A 17,601-nucleotide genomic window follows, 5' to 3' on the forward strand; every position below is an offset into this window, starting at 1 on the left:
CGAGAGCATTGGAAGCGATTTGCTAATGACCCTCTCCTGCAAGTGTCAGCCGAGTATCAGGCGACTGATGCAATCTTGCAATCATATCACAGCCTCGGAGAAGATGGAGGGAGCAGTTTCTCCCATGCTGTCTGTCTCTACGTATATCGCACTGCAGTCGCATAACATGTGAGTGCAGTGTGATGTTTCACACACTCCCATAGGCTTGTATGGGGGTGCGTGAGCCGAGACTCGCTGCTAAACGCAGCATGCTGCGATTGCACCGAGAGCACAATTCATGACGAAGTAAGGTAAGCAAGGGGACACTGCCTCATTGATTAACACTGGTGGAGTGCAATCCGATGTTTTATCGGATCGCACTCGCACTGAGAAATCACAAGTGGAAAAGAACCCTAAATCTAAGTCTCTTCTCCCCTGTCTTATACACAACTGCTGCCATCTTCATTTATTTTCAGAGTCATTCCTGTTGGTCTCCTGCAGTTTGTGACCTGCAGCAGCTCCAGTGTTTCATGGAGCGCGCCGGAGGTCACAACTCAATGTAAGTCTATGAGAGCTTCATACTGGCTCTCATAGACTTGCATTTTGATCAGTCAGAACTTAAGGGGCACAAGATGACGCTGCGGAACTGGAGCAGCGTAGGTAAAATGTGATGCCGCCAGAAGATGAGTATACGACAGGGAGCTTAGATTTAAAGCGCCACTTCAGCGCTGAAAAAAGTAACAAAAACCGTTGGAGTGGTGCTTTAAAAGTAGAACATTTAGTGAAATGTCCTCTTAAAAGAAAAATGAGTGTGAATCTAGTGCTTCTACCATAGCACATGTATAGCGCCATCCTCAGTGTTGGTTTATACTATGGCAGCGCCTTTCTGAGTGTTAGAATAAAAGTAATGTATTTTCTTGCTGTTATTGCACATACCTGGACTTGTGATCACAGCTCTGAGGAATGTGATAAGAAGGGGATTTAAACATGTGAACAAGATGTTAAAGAGCCACTAAATAGCAACTGTTAATTAGCTAATTGGCTAATAGTGTTTCTCCAGTTGAGAAATGGGTTTCCCCGCAGGGGATGTGAGCCTGCTCCTGACATACTGCAGTGATCACTATCGCCTGGAGATGGCAGCGCACTCACCATGAGCCAGAGAGCAGCACACACTGGTCCTAATTAAATCCTGCACACCTCCTCTAACAACCTTTTCTTCCCCTCTATTATGAAGGATCTTCTTATTCTGGTCACAAGCTGAATGTTAATTATCAGCCTGGAAAGTGATCATTATAAGACATGCCGCTGGCCTTATCTGTAAGAAAATGAGCCCTTATTTCCTTTTTACAAAGTTGCCCTTACAAGTAGCAATTAATGTCAGTTTTCTAACAAACAGGAATAACTAAATAAACATTTAAACATTGTAAGGGCTATTACAGATGTCTGAGTTTTTCATTAGGTAAAAAGTGTTTTCATCAGTGTTTGCTCAGTGTCAGTTTTTACAATCAGTGTTTTATCATTTATTTTTTAATAGCAAAAAAAAGTAAAAAACAAATTACAAAGCTTCTTCTGTCCATTGCAATGTTACAGAGAAGGTTTGAAGAAATTTTTCAAGTCGACACATGATGTGATAGTAGCTGAGGAGTAAATAAAATGTTTAGGTTTTTTGGGGGGGTTTTTGTTTGTTTTTTTTTTGCCTCAATGTTTTGGAGATATTAGCAATCACAGTATTTGGCACCTAATGAGTTAACTTTTGTTAAGTTCAAGTGCTTGTTATCAGATAGCTTTCACTGAGGGCGTGTTCTTTTTCTCCCTGTAGGACGCTGACCAATCATAAGCAGGCAGCAACACACTGGAGAAAAAACAAGCCTCCACTATAGCATATAGCAGGTTTCGCAGTGTATGAGATGTAATGATACAGTCTGATCTCTTGGTCTAACCTCTTGCATGATTAGAAAGTGCTGGGAGTAGAATACAGATGATTAACACCTACAGATAAGGTCTGTGTGGAGGGAGGGAGAGCAAAGCTGAGTTTAGCTGTGTTACTTTACAGATTCTTCTATGAGCTCTCCTTCTCTCATAGCACTGTCACCCTATATTTTAATATAAGAAGTCCAGAATGCTATTATATACTATTACTGCGGGAGCTGGATTTTTTTTCTCCTCTTGAGTACGTCACCTGTGTATCAGCTCAGGAACCTCTGTTCACCGCACCCTTGGCTGCATTATCTATTCAAACACATGATGGACTGGTGAGCTGACTGCCATCTCTTTTTGTCTTATTGACAGACAGAGAGAGACACAGAGAAAAACAGAGATCGAGAGACAGACAGAGAGAGAAGCAGAGAGAGAAACAGAGAGATCGAGAGACAGACAGAGAGAGACACAGAGAGAAACAGAGAGATCGAGAGACAGACAGAGAGAGACACAGAGAGAAACAGAGAGATCGAGAGACAGACAGAGAGAGACACAGAGAGAAACAGAGAGAGATCGAGAGACAGACAGAGAGAGACACAGAGAGAAACAGAGAGATCGAGAGACAGACAGAGAGACACAAAGAGAAAAAGAGAGATCGAGAGACAGACAGAGAGAGACACAGAGAGAAACAGAGAGATCGAGAGACAGACAGAGAGAGACACAGAGAGAAACAGAGAGATTGAGAGATAGACAGAGAGAGACACAGAGAGAAACAGAGAGATCGAGAGACAGACAGAGAGACACAAAGAGAAAAAGAGAGATCGAGAGACAGACAGAGAGAGACACAGAGAGAAACAGAGAGATCGAGAGACAGACAGAGAGAGACACAGAGAGAAACAGAGAGATTGAGAGATAGACAGAGAGAGACACAGAGAGAAACAGAGAGATCGAGAGACAGACAGAGAGACACAAAGAGAAAAAGAGAGATCGAGAGACAGACAGAGAGAGACACAGAGAGAAACAGAGAGATCGAGAGACAGACAGAGAGAGACACAGAGAGAAACAGAGAGATTGAGAGATAGACAGAGAGAGACACAGAGAGAGAGGCAGACAGGGAAAAAAAGAAACAGACAGAGAGACAGAGAGAGATGAATAGCGAGAGAGACATAGACAGACAGAGAGGGACAAAGAGATAGAGAGCTATAGACAAAGCGAGAAACAGATAGACAGAGAGACAAAGAGAGAGACAGACAAAAAGAAAGACAGAGAGGGAGATTGGGAGAGAGGCACTAAAGGCCCTGTCACACACAGAGATAAATCTTTGGCAGATCTGTGGTTGCAGTGAAATCATGGACATATTGTTCCATTTGTACACAGCCACAAACCTGGCACTGATTATCCGCAATTTCTCTGCAACCACAGATATGCCGCAGATTTATCTCTGTGTGTGACAGGGCCTTTAGTTACTATCCTGATACTACAGCTAGTTTCCTATAAAACCAAATAAACATCTCCAAGCTATTGCTACCTGTGGTCCACTTGGCTGCTGTAACAACTATAACCATGTAATCAGCAGCTGAGGCAGGATGGTGGCACTATTAATTATCTGCATGAAATAGAATACAAACTATCTGCAATCAGATTCTCCGCCAGCCTCAATTCAGTCCAAAAAATGTGTTCATCTAAAATGTGAATTGTAACTGAGGCTAATATGCTGACAGTGATGACACAGCGCTGCACACACATTTTCTTGAACAGAATATACTCACTTGTAATATCATAAACTACCACAGCCACGGTGGAGTCTCGGATGTAGCTTGGGATCAGGCTGCGGAACCGCTCTTGTCCAGCCGTGTCCCAGAGCTGTAGCCGTACCTGGGACAAAAGAAAGACAAATGAAGTTGCAGATAGTATCCCATTGTTTTTTGCTAGACCCTCCCATGAATAGTATCCCATTGTTTATTGCTAGACACTCCCATAAATAGTGTCCCATTGTTTATTGCTAGACCCTCCCATGAATAGTGTCCTATTGTTTATTGCTAGACCCTCCCATGAATAGTATCCCATTGTTTATTGCTAGACCCTCCCATGAATAGTGTCCCATTGTTTATTGTTAGACCGTCCCATGAATAGTGTCCCATTGTTTATTGCTAGACCCTCCCATGAAGTGTCCCATTGTTTATTGCTAGATGCTCCCATGAATAGTGTCCCATTGTTTATTGCTAGACCCTACCATGAATAGTGTCCCATTGTTTATTGCAAGACCCTCCCATGAATAGTGTCCCATTGTTTATTGCTAGACCCTCCCATGAATAGTGTCCCATTGTTTATTGCTAGACACTCCCATGAATAGTGTCCCATTGTTTATTGCTAGACCCTACCATGAATAGTGTCCCATTGTTTATTGCTAGACGCTCCCATGAATAGTGTCCCATTGTTTATTGCTAGACCCTACCATGAATAGTGTCCCATTGTTTATTGCTAGACCCTCCCATGAATAGTATCCCATTGTTTATTGCTAGACGCTCCCATGAATAGTGTCCCATTGTTTATTGCTAGACACTCCCATGAATAGTATCCAATTGTTTATTGCTAGATCCTCCCATGAATAGTGTCCCATTGTGTATTGATAGACCATCCCATTGTTTATTGCTAGACCATCCCATGAATAGTGTCCCATTGTTTATTGCTAGGCACTCCCATGAATAGTGTCCAATTGTTTATTGCTAGACCCTCCCATGAATAGTGTCCCATTGTTTATTGCTAGACCCTCCCATGAATAGTGTCTCATTGTTTATTGCTAGACGCTCCCATGAATAGTGTCCCATTGTTTATTGATAGTCCATCCCATTGTTAATTGCTAGATCCTCCCATGAATGGTGTCCTATTGTTTATTGCTAGACCCTCCCATGATTAGTGTCCTATTGTTTATTGCTAGACCCTCCCATGAATGGTGTCCCAGTTTTTATTGCTAGACCCTCCCATGATTAGTGTCCTATTGTTTATTGATAGACCCTCCCGTGATTAGTGTCCTATTGTTTATTGATAGACCCTCCCGTGAATATGTAGATCTAGATTTGGTGTGAATACAAATTTTTTTCAATTCAACAGTAGGGATGCAAAACTTTCTCTGGTACCCAGGTCACAATGTCAAGTTTAAGAAATCCCAAGGGTCGAAATAACCCATAAAGTTATTACCATCCAAGACTTTTATGGCATATTGAAAGTAAATACATTATACTAAAGATGGCACATCACTTTATATTCTTTTTATCAATTCATATATGATAAATATACATCCAATAACTTGACATTTTGTTACATAATATTCACCACTGTGAAGAAGACATCCAGACTGTGATTCAGTGTGGGCCTCACGAGCTTCCGGGCTGCAGTCAGGCTCTTGGTGCTGGCGATCCTAAGTGCACAATGGCTGCAGTAGACTAAACAGGGGGCAGAGGCACTTCACCGACGATCAGGGACCACAAGTCTGCAGCACGGAAGCTTGTGAGGCCCGGATTGCCTCACAGTCTGGATATCTTCCTTCACAGTGGTGAATATGATGTAAAAAATGTCAAGTGACTATATGTATATTTATGAAATATGAATTGATAAGAAGGACAAAGAAAATGAAGTGATGTGCTGTCTTTGTATAAAGGACTTTTAAAACCGGTTGTGGGAACAGCTGCACCACGGTTATTTAATAGTGTATTTTTATAATAAAGAAAACCACTTTTATTGATATGTTGAAAGTAAATGTCATAAATGTACGATTGGGACTCACTTTTCCTTCCAGGATTCCAAATTGTCAGGGGGAAGGGGGATTCTTTCCCCCCCGTTCTCACTCCAAAAAGAAAGAGACCAAACATGCATATGGCTCCCTCCATTGTAATTCTGTGTGAGCTGCTGAAATGCTTAAGTCTTTCACTACTTTAAAGCACCTCACCAGGGCCCTAAATGTAACTACAATAGGTGCAGGGGTTGCAATCGCACCTGGGCCATGGAGCCTAAGGGCCCCGAAGGTCCCTTTGACTTATATAAAGAGACCAATACATTTGCAATAATTGGGGGTCCCACTGGAGATTTTGAATTCAGGCCCATGAGCTTCAAGTTACGCAACTGCACCGCTCTAGCGTTTTCCTTATTGCAGCGCTAGAGTGGTTTTAGTAAAGTAAGGTCCCTTCAGCTGGTCTTATACTGACCACCGACTTCAGCTTTTCCCAGCACCATTCCTGGTCCGCCATCTTGTAATCGCAAATTCTGACTGACCGAGGTGACAGGCACAAGCTCTCAATGTAAGTCTATGAAACTTACTTTCCGGTGCTCATAGACTTAAGGCTACTTTACATGCTGCGACATCGCTAGCGATCTCATTAGCGATGGGAAATTCTAGATTGCAAGTGCGATCTGTCGAGATCGCACATGTGTAAAATGACCCATGTGCGATCTCAAAAGATCGCACGTGCGCTCTAGAATTTCACATCGCTAATGAGATCACTAGCGATGTTGCAGCATGTAAAGTAGCCTTTACATTGAGTTGTAACTTTCAGATTTCCCAGCAAACATTGGAGCAATCCAGCAGGTCACAAATGGCTGGAGACTGACCAGAGTGGTGCCGATAATAGATGAAGATGGTGACTGATAGGTCTGAGACTAAAGGGTACTTTACACGTTGCGATCTCGCTAGCGAGATCGTAAGCGATCGTACCCGCCCCTGTCGGTTGTGCGACACGGGTAAATCGCTGCCCCTCCTGCACAACCTTGCTTACCCCCGTCACACGCACTTACCTTCCCTGCAACGTCGCTCTGGCCGGCGATCCGCCTCCTTTCTAAGGGGGCGGTTCATGCGGCATCATGTCATGCAGCAATGTCACACGGCAGGCATTCAATAGAAGCAGAGGGGTGGAGATGAGTGAGACGTAACATCCGGTCCACCTCCTTCCTTCCGCATTGCCGGTGGAGGCAGGTAAGGAGATGTTCGTCGCTCCTGCGGTGTCACACACAGCGATGTAAAGTGCCGCAGGAACGAGGAACAACATCGCTAATAAGCAGAGAACGATTTTTAGTTTCAGGACGACCTCTCTGCGGCAAACAATTTTGACCGATTTTGCGATCGTTTAAGGTCGCTCATAAGTGTCACACACTGCGATCTCGTTAATGACGCCGGATGTGCGTCACAAACACCGTCACCCCGACGATAATTCACTAACGATATTGCAGCGTTTAAAGCCCCCTTTAGTGCAGGGAGCTTAGATTAGTGGCACCACTCCAGCACTGCAATAAAAAAATGCTGGAGTGGGGCTTTAAATGACGGTACAATGAAGATGCATGTAATCTCTTCACCTCATCTACTCTTTACCACAGTGCCACATGTATCTAGAGACCCCCATTTTCTCAATATACATGCCCACATAGCGCAACATTAGCACTTCCCCACCTCTTCCCCTTGACTACACATTGTTACTCTTCTGTCTGCAAATTCATAATTATGTTCCTGAGATCTTGGCTGATTTCTTTTGACTTTCCCATGATGCTACACAAAGAAGCAGTGTGTTTCACATGTGCATTAAAATACATCCACAGGTGTGTCTCTAATTAACTCAGATGTTGCAAATAAACCTATCAGAAGCTTCCAAAGACATGACATCATCATATGGGCTGTCCTATACAGTATTGTTTGAAGGCATAGTACTCTTAATGTATGTAAACTTTTGACTTTGCAGAAAGTAATAAAAGTGCCTTAAAACATTCTCTGCTTCTCATCATTCTGACATTTGGCAAATATAAATTATTTTGAATGTTGGTTCCTAATTGAGTTTAAACGGGAAAGTTTTATTCTAATTTCATGTCAGATAGTGAGAAAAACCTGCAGATGTGTCTTTTTAGATAGTGCATGGAAACTTCTGGTTTCAGCTATATCAACATTATCTATCTATCTATCTATCATTCTATCTATCCATCCATCTATTTACTGTATCAAACTATCTGTTACACTGAGGAACAAATTAATAAAAAATGTTTTGGTGCCTCAGGTATAAAGGGGGCTTTACACTCTGCGACATTGCTAGCATTGTCGCTAGCGTTCGCACACCCCCCCGTCGTTTGTGCGTCACGGGCAAATCGCTGCCCGTGGCGCACAATATCGCTAGTACCCGTCACACATACTTACCTTCCTAACGATGTCGCTCTGGGCGGCGAACTGCCTCTTTTCTAAGGGGGTGGTTCGTGCGGCGTCACAGCGACGTCACACAGCAGGCATCCAATAGAAGCGGAGGGGCGGAGAGCAGCCGCATGAAAGAGACGCCCACCTCGTTGCCGGAGGACGCAGGTACGGTGTTGTTCATCGTTTCTGGGGTGTCACACATAGCGATGTGTGCTGCCTCTGGAACGACAAACAACCTGCGTCCAAAATCAGCAACAATATTTGGTAAATGGACGACGTGTCAACAGCCAACGATTTGGTGAGTATTTTGCATCGTTAGCAGTCGCTCATAGGTGTCACACACAACGACGTCACTAATGAGGCCGGATGTGCATCATGAATTCCGTGACCCCAACGACATCTCGTTAGCAATATCGTTGCATGTAAAGCGGCCTTTAGGCTTGATTTTAGGTATATTCAGTCCTCTGAATCAGAATAGGTCATTCATTTTTTTGTAGCAGCTCTACTTTTTGAGATAATGTACTGTTGCCTACATATACAGTAAATTTGGGATTTTTTCCTTGACAGTGCTATTAATTAAAGAATCAAAGATAGTCTGTAAGGTATGTGACAAATACTTGAAAGCTTATTAAATGCCATGTGTATTAAAATAAGTATTAAGATATAAGGCTTGCTAATGAAAATATGCATATCACAATATCAACCAAGCAAATGGCGGCTGTTCACGGCAGTTCTAAGCGGAGCCTAAAATGTGTGGTTTTACTCATCGGAAACAAATATGGCTCAATCCCAATAGGTTACTTAACTAAACTAACTGAAGAGCCAAACACAATTACCCTGGCCCTACAGAAAATATACCATGATCACCAGTGGACAATCTATGTGGATATAAAAATGGTGAATATTCTCTTTGGACAGCTGTTACACCAAGTATCCCTGTTTTTTCTGTCGCTGGGTTAGTAGATCAAAAAAAGAGCACTGGATGTGAAAACATTGGTCTCTGAGAGAACAGATGGCAGTAGGAGAAAACAATATAATTGCAGAACCATTGGTAGAAAGGAATAAGATAATTTTACTACCACTGCAAATTTAATAAAGCAGATTGTAAAAGCTCTAAACAAAGAGGGAAGATTGTTTGACTGTAGCTGTGGAAAAGTTCCAGTGCTCACCATGGAGAAGCTAAAAGCGGATATTTTTAACAGTCCTCAAATCAGAGGACTCATAAAAGATTCACACATCAAAGATTCATTGAACGATGCTGAGGCAGATGCATGGTCTCCTTTCACTATGGTTGTACAGAATTTTACACTGAACTAATAGAAAGAATGCTATCTTCTTTCCATCATCTTGGCTGTACAACGAGTATCAAGGTGCATTATCTCCATATCCACTTGGATCGTTTCCCAGAAAACCTTGGTAAAGTGAAGAGCAAGGTAAATGGTTCCACAAAGCTTTAATAATTGTAGAAGAAAGTTACTGAAAACATTGGGATACCCACATGATGTCAGATTACTGCTTGTCTGTTCAAGGTTATTGCCCTGACGCAACTCACTGCAAGATATCTTTAAAGGGCTGCTTTTGCTAAGTACCTTAATAAATTAACAATGTTTCAATGACAACTTTTTATGCATGCTTAATTTAACCTAAAAACAGGTTACATTTGTCATGCATCAATTTTTTAGTTCCCCAATGTTATCTATCTATCTATCTATCTCTCTATCCATCTGTCTATATTGCTATGTAATCTTGTATATTCATACATTGGATGACTTATTGCACAAATTTCTTTGAGTCAAGAGTGCATATAGATAAATGCTTCTCACCATACCCTCATCTTACAGTCTAGTACAAAAAAAAATGTACACCGTAAACATTATGGGGATAATTCACACAGCAATTTTCAACAGAAAGCCGGAGTAAGAAAAAAGTAATAAATGAGCAGTGCAGTTCTCCAAAAATGTTACAACTTTAGTTTTTTACACCGGCTGCTTCAACTGTTTTAAAAGCGGTCAGAGCTTAACGGGAGGGAGTGGTCTAAAGCAATCTGACATATTCACTATCATTTGTTCCATAGTAAATGATATCAGCAATGTACAGCTAGAGTACACAACTAAAGTAATTCTGGTGCTCGGGCAGCCAAAAGACACAATTAATTTGTTGCATTTTGCTCTAGTGCACTGTTCATCACTAGGGATGAGCGAGTACTAAAATGCTCGAGTGTTCTTTACATGAATCGAGCAGGTTGGACGCTCGGATGGGTTTAATTTGAGTAATGAGTATATTGGAAATCAATGAAAAACTCAAGCATGTTTCCGAAAGACCCTATCTTCCTCTTTAATTGTCAGCAGCGCACATTTGAGTAGACACAGAAGTGGAATAGTTATGCCGCTCACCATCTTGATTCCTTAAAGTTTTGTAGAACCCCAAAGATGTCAGGTCAGACATCCATGGCCAATAGTCGGTTCTTATGTGCAGAGTCTGACTGAAATACCAACCGGCATGTTGTAGCTGGTATTCAACTACTGCCTTTGCCAACATTTGTAATAGTAAAGGAATTAATGTATGAGGTGGAGGAAACCCTGATGGATTAGGGCTCAGAATCCTTGGCATCGGTATAACATATGCCGTCCCCGTCTCCGACTCAGTCCTGACCTTTACAAGGATCAACCAATATGCCATCAGCGAAATGTAGCATCCTTGGCCACAAACACTTGTTTGTGTTTTCACAATTTTTTCCTTGGTTTCTCTTTGTCTCATGGCCAGTGTGAACATGGTCTCACAGGTTCCATGTATACCATCTCATACTCCGGCTCACTTTTTTGTTTTTATGTAGGTTTTTTTTTTGTATTCAGTACAAACAGGGAGTGGCCCCCTTCTCAGCGAGCTGGACATTTCATTCTGTGAATCCCCCTGACTGTGTGTGTCCTGTTGGGACCCGGTCGCTCTCAGCCCTTAGCCACATTGAGGCCTATTTTAGACCCATGGTAAGGTTTTAATATTAGAGAGTGTAGGTACTATCCCAACTGGGTACACCTTGACGTTTGGTGGGATAGCTTTATGCTTTTTTTGATCAAAAACAGTGTTTACTAAGTACCCTATGTTTATATGCACTATGCTTTTATTTAGTTACAGCAGGGTATGTTTTCACAATTTTTTCCTTGGTTTCTCTTTGTTTATGTGTTGGTTGTTGAGTGGACTTTCCCAGTAACTGCGTTGGTCAGGGCACAGGTGATGTTATGGGGCATGTGTGGAATATGTTAGTGGTGTTTCCCTCAGAAAATTAATAATACACCCCCTGCACCACCCCTCTCCATAATACACCCTCTATACTGCCCCTCTCCATAATATCTTTCCCACACTGCCCTGTGTATAATATCACCCACACACACTGCCCTATGTATAATATCACTCCATACACTGCCCTTCTGCATAATATACCCCCACACAATGCCCCTGTTTATAATATCCCCACACACACTGCCCCTCTGTATAATATCTCTCCCACACACTGCTCCTCTGTATATTGCCCAACACGCACACTGCTCTTTTGTATAATATCCCCCCACACACTGCTCCTCTGTAGAAAAGAAGATCAGGGTGAGGATTGTGAGTTCTAGACTCTTGGCTAGTGAGACTGGAGTGTGTAGAAGACAGGGTGGTGCTGGGAAACATACTGGAAACACTATCTGCCATCCAACAAACCACCTGTTCACATTGTTCTGACTTCAAGAGTTGTGTCCCATGCCCCACTGCAAAGTGGGACAGGAAGCTAGGTCTTGTGGATCAGCGTGTTAGTTGAGCTCCCACAGCAGGCAGTTTCACTTGTCAAACAGCTTCAGCCTCTTCGTGCACCCTCAGCAGCACGTCCACCTCCCCTTCCCTTACTGCATACCTTGTGCATTATAAATTAGGTAGATACTATTTATGCCTGCAAACTTTACGATATTAATAGAGAGGAGAATAAAATATGTAGCCCTGAATACGATTTTTGTTTTTAGGTTGCAGCACCAGTATAAGTTAGAAGGATTGTAAAGCAATAAACCCTGCCTATATGCCTCTAATACAAAACTATCCCTCCTCCACCAGTTATCCCTACACTGACTGCAGACGACTTTGGTTTTTCTAGAGAAAGGACAGTATGTAGCCATGAAAAGGACTTTTATTTTAATGGTGCAGCAACACTATACAATTTCTGCAATACCAATTAAACACTGCCTAAATGCCTGCTCTAAAGGCAGCTCTTCCTCCTACAACAACTCTCCCTGACCTGATTGCAGAAGACAGTGAGCCAAGCATCGCGTCACCAGGTCTTATATAAGACCCGATGTCACAATGCAGTCGGTCAATCACAGTTATGCCAGTAACCTACATGGCTATGTCATTACTGTGTATGGCAAACAATCCCCGCATGTTAATTGTTGGCTGTCTAAATGTCGCAAAACATTAGGGCTAGGGACTCGAGCATGGCGCTCAAGCACCCATTGTGCTCGATTGAGTAATGAGCGGCCCAAGCATCCCAATGCTCGATCGAGTCTTGAGCAGTTACCCTCGCTCATCACTATCCATCACTACTGGAGTGAAGAAAGTCCATTTTGATAAATTCACCCTGAAGTCTGACACTATACAGCTACATACCCATTAATGGACCAGGTCCCAATATGTTCAGATAATATTTCAACATTTTGGCAACATAATTTTATAGTTTTATGTACATTAACTACAATATAAAATAATGTTATTAATAGATAAATTTATGCCTGTAGTCCAATATATACAATATATTTAGAGCACTCAGTGCTTTATTATCCTTATTCCTGCAGCCGCATACTAGGGTAACTAATGGAAAGCTCAGTAATATTTTATTGGATGCCTTATAGTCTCCAATCATTACAAATGTATTACATGTCATATTCCATACACTGATAATTTTAAAGCTTTATGGGTATTATTTCCTATAAAAATAATATGTGCCATAATAATCTTTATGCTAAATAAAGAAGCTTAACAAGCAAATCCAATAAAAGGGACTTCTCTACTCAATATTTGACCCATATGGATGGCTGGGAATGGTTGGAATGGTTTCTGTACAGCGCTGTAGAATATAGTGGTGCTATATAAGCAACAGAAATGTATTCATTGTTGTTATTTAGTAGTAAAACCTCTGTCTCATAAACAGTTTTTTAGGCTGTAGACTCTGTATTCCCCTCTAGCAAAACTGAATCATAGACAGACACAAGGCAAAACTGGTGAAAAGTTTTATGGTGCAGCGGTAATTTCGAACTCATCTCTTTGTAGATCAAATGTACAATAAACGGTTGAGGGAGAAGAAAGAAACTCACCGTCCGATCCTCTAAATACATCGTCTTTGACAGAAAGTCAATTCCAATAGTAGCCTAGATGAAACAGACAAAGAAAAGATGACATGAAAATCTGATTTCTGACAACCGCTTTATGGCCACAACTTCATCTTCAATCCTGCTGACATAAGACTGCAGCTCTACAGAAGTCCCATCCAATCGTGTTTGTAGGATCTACTGACTCTTCCCCGATGGCAGATCTCAGGGAAGATGTAGACCCCACAGTTGAATTTCCTTTTGTTTTCAGGGAGATAAGCCATTTTTTCCCCACTTCCTATTCAGAATACGTCGTCTAAAGTGGTCTTTACATGCTGCGACATCGCTAGCGATGTCGAATGTGATAGCACCCGCCCACATCGGTGGCGCGTCACAGCGTGATCGCTGCCATAGCGAACAATATCTTACCTGTTCACTGACGTTGCTGTGGCCGCCGAACAATCTCTCCTTTAAGGGTGAGGTTCGTTCGGCGTCACAGCGGCGTCACTAAGGGGCCACCCAATAGAAGCGGAGGGGCGGAGATGAGTGGCTGGAGCATGCCGCCCACCTCCTTCCTTCCTCATTGCCGGCGGCCGCAGGTACGATGTTGTTCCTCGTTCCTGCGGTGTCACACATAGCGATGTGTGCTGCCGCATGAACGACTAACAACTTGCATCCAAAAGCAGCAACGATATTTGGGAAAAGAACGACGTGTCAACGATCAATGATTAGGTGAGTATTTTGCATCGCTAGCGGTCGCTCGTACATGTCACATGCAATGACGTCGCTAACAAGGTCGGATGTGCATCACGAATTCCGTGACCCCAAAGACCTCTCGTTAGCGATGTCGTTGCGTGTAAAGCGGCCTTTAGAGTCTCCACACACAATAGATAGCTGGTGGTCCCACAATGGTTCAGCTGGTCATGTGGCCAGCAGCTATTTCTCCTTACAGTGCTCCTGTGTTCACTACGAGAAAGCCACAACCGTATTCCTCAGGTGTACTCTTCACTTATCTCGCCGAGAACACATGGATCTATGGTCCGAAATCAAACATGATGGATCCTTATCTCCTTGACAACATTTGTTGGGGGAGAGTCAAGAGACTCCTTTATATACAGTGGCCAGATACCTGCGGGTTCAGCTGACCAATTGTCCAATTGTATGGGGCCATTAGGCAAGCATACATGTACATGGGAATGTGACGCCCTGGGCAAGCCAGGGGTCACAGGTCATCACACCACCACACCCTACACCCCAGTTAGGAACACCAAGGCTACCAAAATCCTTGTTGCCTTCCTCCAGGGGCTGGTGTTCCCACCAGGGGGTGGGCCAGGCAGTTGGCTCCGCCCACCGAGGAGTTCACAGCCCTGGAGGCAGGAAGAACCAGGCAGTTTAGCTCAGAGAGAGCTTGAGTAAACAGTGGAGGGAGGAAAGTGAAGTGAAGTAGAAGTGAAGTTGTAGTGAAGCTAAAGAGAGAAGCTGAAGTGACAGTAGTAAAGCCTGAAGTTGGTCCGGCTGTGTGCCAGGACAGTGTCAGCAAGGTCAGCAGACAGCGGTGACAGTCCGCAGGGGAGACTGCTCGGAGGTTGCTGGAAGGACCGCGGACGGGTAGTGGCCCGGCGGTCTGGAGCAGTATACGAAGAACAGTCAGCACCAGGACAGGGGCCTCTCAGACCCCGGCAAGGCTAGGAGTCACTGTAAATTTGCCAAATCCGTCAGTGAAGGGGACGTCTGTCTTCAAACAACCAAGTCCCGATTGAAGGCAACAGTCCACAAATTGAGGAGAGACACCGCCACCGCCAGGGCACCAGTTTCTCAGGGCCAGCGCCTGCAGGCAAAGTAGGGCTCCTCCGGCCCATATCCAAGCTGGGGAGCGGGTTACCGGTGGGAACCCATCGCTACCAACACAGGAACATTAGGTGCAGGAAAAGGGACATCACCGTCACCTACTGGGGAAAGCAAGTGCAGCCGTCCGTGGGAACCGTCTTTCCAGCCGTGTGTTTTACCGAGAACTGTGTCAACGTCTGAGGCTGAGTGAGTACCACAGTGCCGCAAGGCACAGCGCTGCCCCCGCGTCCCTGCACCCCACCAAGCCCTGCATCTCCCACCTCATCACTGGGCCCCGGGATCACCAACCCCTACCCACGGAGGGGCAACACAACAACTGGCTGCTCCATACCATCCTTCCCAGGATCCCCATACAGAGCAGCGGTGGTGTCAACCAAATCACCACAACCGTGGGTGGCGTCACGGACAATAAACACTCCCCACACCCAAAAACCGCCTTTCACTCACGGGCGAGGAGCGCCGCTAGAGTCCCCGGGATCCGGCCCATCGCTCGAGCCACCGAGCAGCAGCAGGCCGCAGCAGCCGCGGCAGCCGGACCCGAGCAGCAGTGGGAGAGTGCGGCGTCCCCTCCTCCACCCGCGACATCTTGGCGTCACGAACAGGATCTTACCGCTCTGCCGTTGGGTAGAGGTGCACCTTGTGACCGCCGGAGGTATCCAGCTGAAAAATTTCAGAAGTCGCCATCTTTGGCGCGAAAAGTTCCCGCTCGAGCGTCTTCTCGAGTAGCAGAGGCGCGAAGGCCAAAACTCCGCCCCAATAGAGGAGGGGCCGGAAAGAAGCTAAGGGGGACGCGATGGCGGCTAGCTGCATGTGAGAGCAGCTATAAAAGCAGGGACGCCAGGACTCTGCAGACATATTGTTCCTGGGAAAAGCCGCCAGCAGCATGTGGATGCCGTCCCGCAACACCGTAGCCCCCGCGCCTGGAACCGCGGCGTGGGTGGATATCCGGACCGCGCAGCTCTACCAACGGCTGCAGGTTAAGATGCAGCTCCTCATGGAGGAGTGGGAGACCGACATGGTGGACGTTATAGCAGCCGTGCGGAGACGCGAGGAGGAAGCGGAGAAAGGGAGGGTGAGTGACCCACGCCCCGATGCCCTTGAAGGGTCGGTCATCGCGGCTGCGGGACCCGGTCCAAGCCCTCTCCCCCCGCTGCCTCCCTCGCCACCCGTCTCGGAGGCCGTGACCCCGCCACTAGGCCTGCTACCACCGCAACCGGTAGCACTACCCAGCATGCCCGCCCAGGCGGGCCGACCTGCAGCCGGAGCCCATAGTTGACCGGAGGTGCTGCCTTGGAAGGCTCCGAAAACCGCACCGGAGGCGTCTCCAGAGAAAATCCCCGAGCCGGAGCTGATGGACCGTTCCGAGCCGGAGGCCCAGCTGCGGAAAGCCCCTGTGCCCATCCCCCACACCTCGGCTGAGGTAGCGCCGGGTTGTCGCTGCAAGGTGGCGCCCAAGGCCAAGACACCGCGGGACTTGTCGCCCAGATCCCTGACAGTGGGCAACGTCCAGAATGTCCCGCGGGGCCCGACCCGTGCGCCGGAGCTCGCAGCAGCGCCGTATTGGGACAGGGAGCCAGTACCGCTGGGCCTGGAGATCGGAGAGAGAGGAAGAAGGCGGAGCTGGTGGACTGAGCCATTAGAGAAAAAGAAAGCCTCCATCAAGCCACATTCCGGGTCCGGGGCCTGCTGTACGAAGGGCAGGTGAGGCGGTTTGATGTACGCCGGGGCTATGGGTTTATATACGAACCGGGCCTGGAGGCCGAAGTGTTTATAGCCCGGCGGGATGTGAATGCCCACTTGCCCGAGGAGCACCCCGGCCATAATCTGATGCCGGGTGACATTGTGCAGTATACCCGGCACTGTGGAGAGAGGGGGTGGTTTGCTCTGGATGCCAAACTGAGGGGCAGCCAGGAGAGCCGAGTGAGTCCTGCACCCCCTCCCTCGGATGAAGCTGAATATCCGGAGTAAGGGCAGCGGAGCACCGTTGTCCAGTCCCCGTTGGGACCACCACTGAGTTGTGTATGTTTGAAAAAGTTTGTTGAAAAAGAATGATAAGCAAAAATGATTACCGAAGTTTCATCAGATTGTCTACAACCGTGATTGAGAGGAAACCGGCCGTTGCCGGCACCGTTGTCCCCGTGGGGACCGTTTGCAAAGTTGCATAAGGGACTCCTTATGGACAAGCCCGTGAACTTGCAGGGCAACCACAAACGTTAGTGGCTTGTAAATAAGTTGTTTACCGTTACCGTTTCCGCAGTTGCCGCCTCCGGAGAGGCAGGTTGGAAGGAGGGCCCTCAGCAGAGCAGGCTGGGGCCCAGCCACCACAGGAACCGGTGGCTACCCTCTGGAGGGGAAGGACAG

At 45.7% G+C, this 17,601-nt stretch overlaps 1 protein-coding gene across 1 annotated transcript in view; it reads right to left on the reverse strand.

The window, feature by feature from the left end:
- The window catches only part of RAB6B (RAB6B, member RAS oncogene family), a 121,272-nt gene that overhangs the window by 36,925 nt on the left and 66,746 nt on the right, over positions 1 to 17,601 (reverse strand). Inside the window, exons 3-4 of the mRNA XM_075340999.1 lie at positions 13,399 to 13,452; positions 3,666 to 3,771 (exon numbers count right to left, since the gene is read on the reverse strand). Coding sequence (XP_075197114.1) covers positions 3,666 to 3,771; positions 13,399 to 13,452 — 160 coding nt within the window. The remainder of the gene's footprint in view (positions 1 to 3,665; positions 3,772 to 13,398; positions 13,453 to 17,601) is intronic.

This window comes from Anomaloglossus baeobatrachus, chromosome 3 (genome assembly GCF_048569485.1).
Source record: "Anomaloglossus baeobatrachus isolate aAnoBae1 chromosome 3, aAnoBae1.hap1, whole genome shotgun sequence".
NCBI classification, from domain to species: Eukaryota; Metazoa; Chordata; class Amphibia; order Anura; family Aromobatidae; genus Anomaloglossus; species Anomaloglossus baeobatrachus.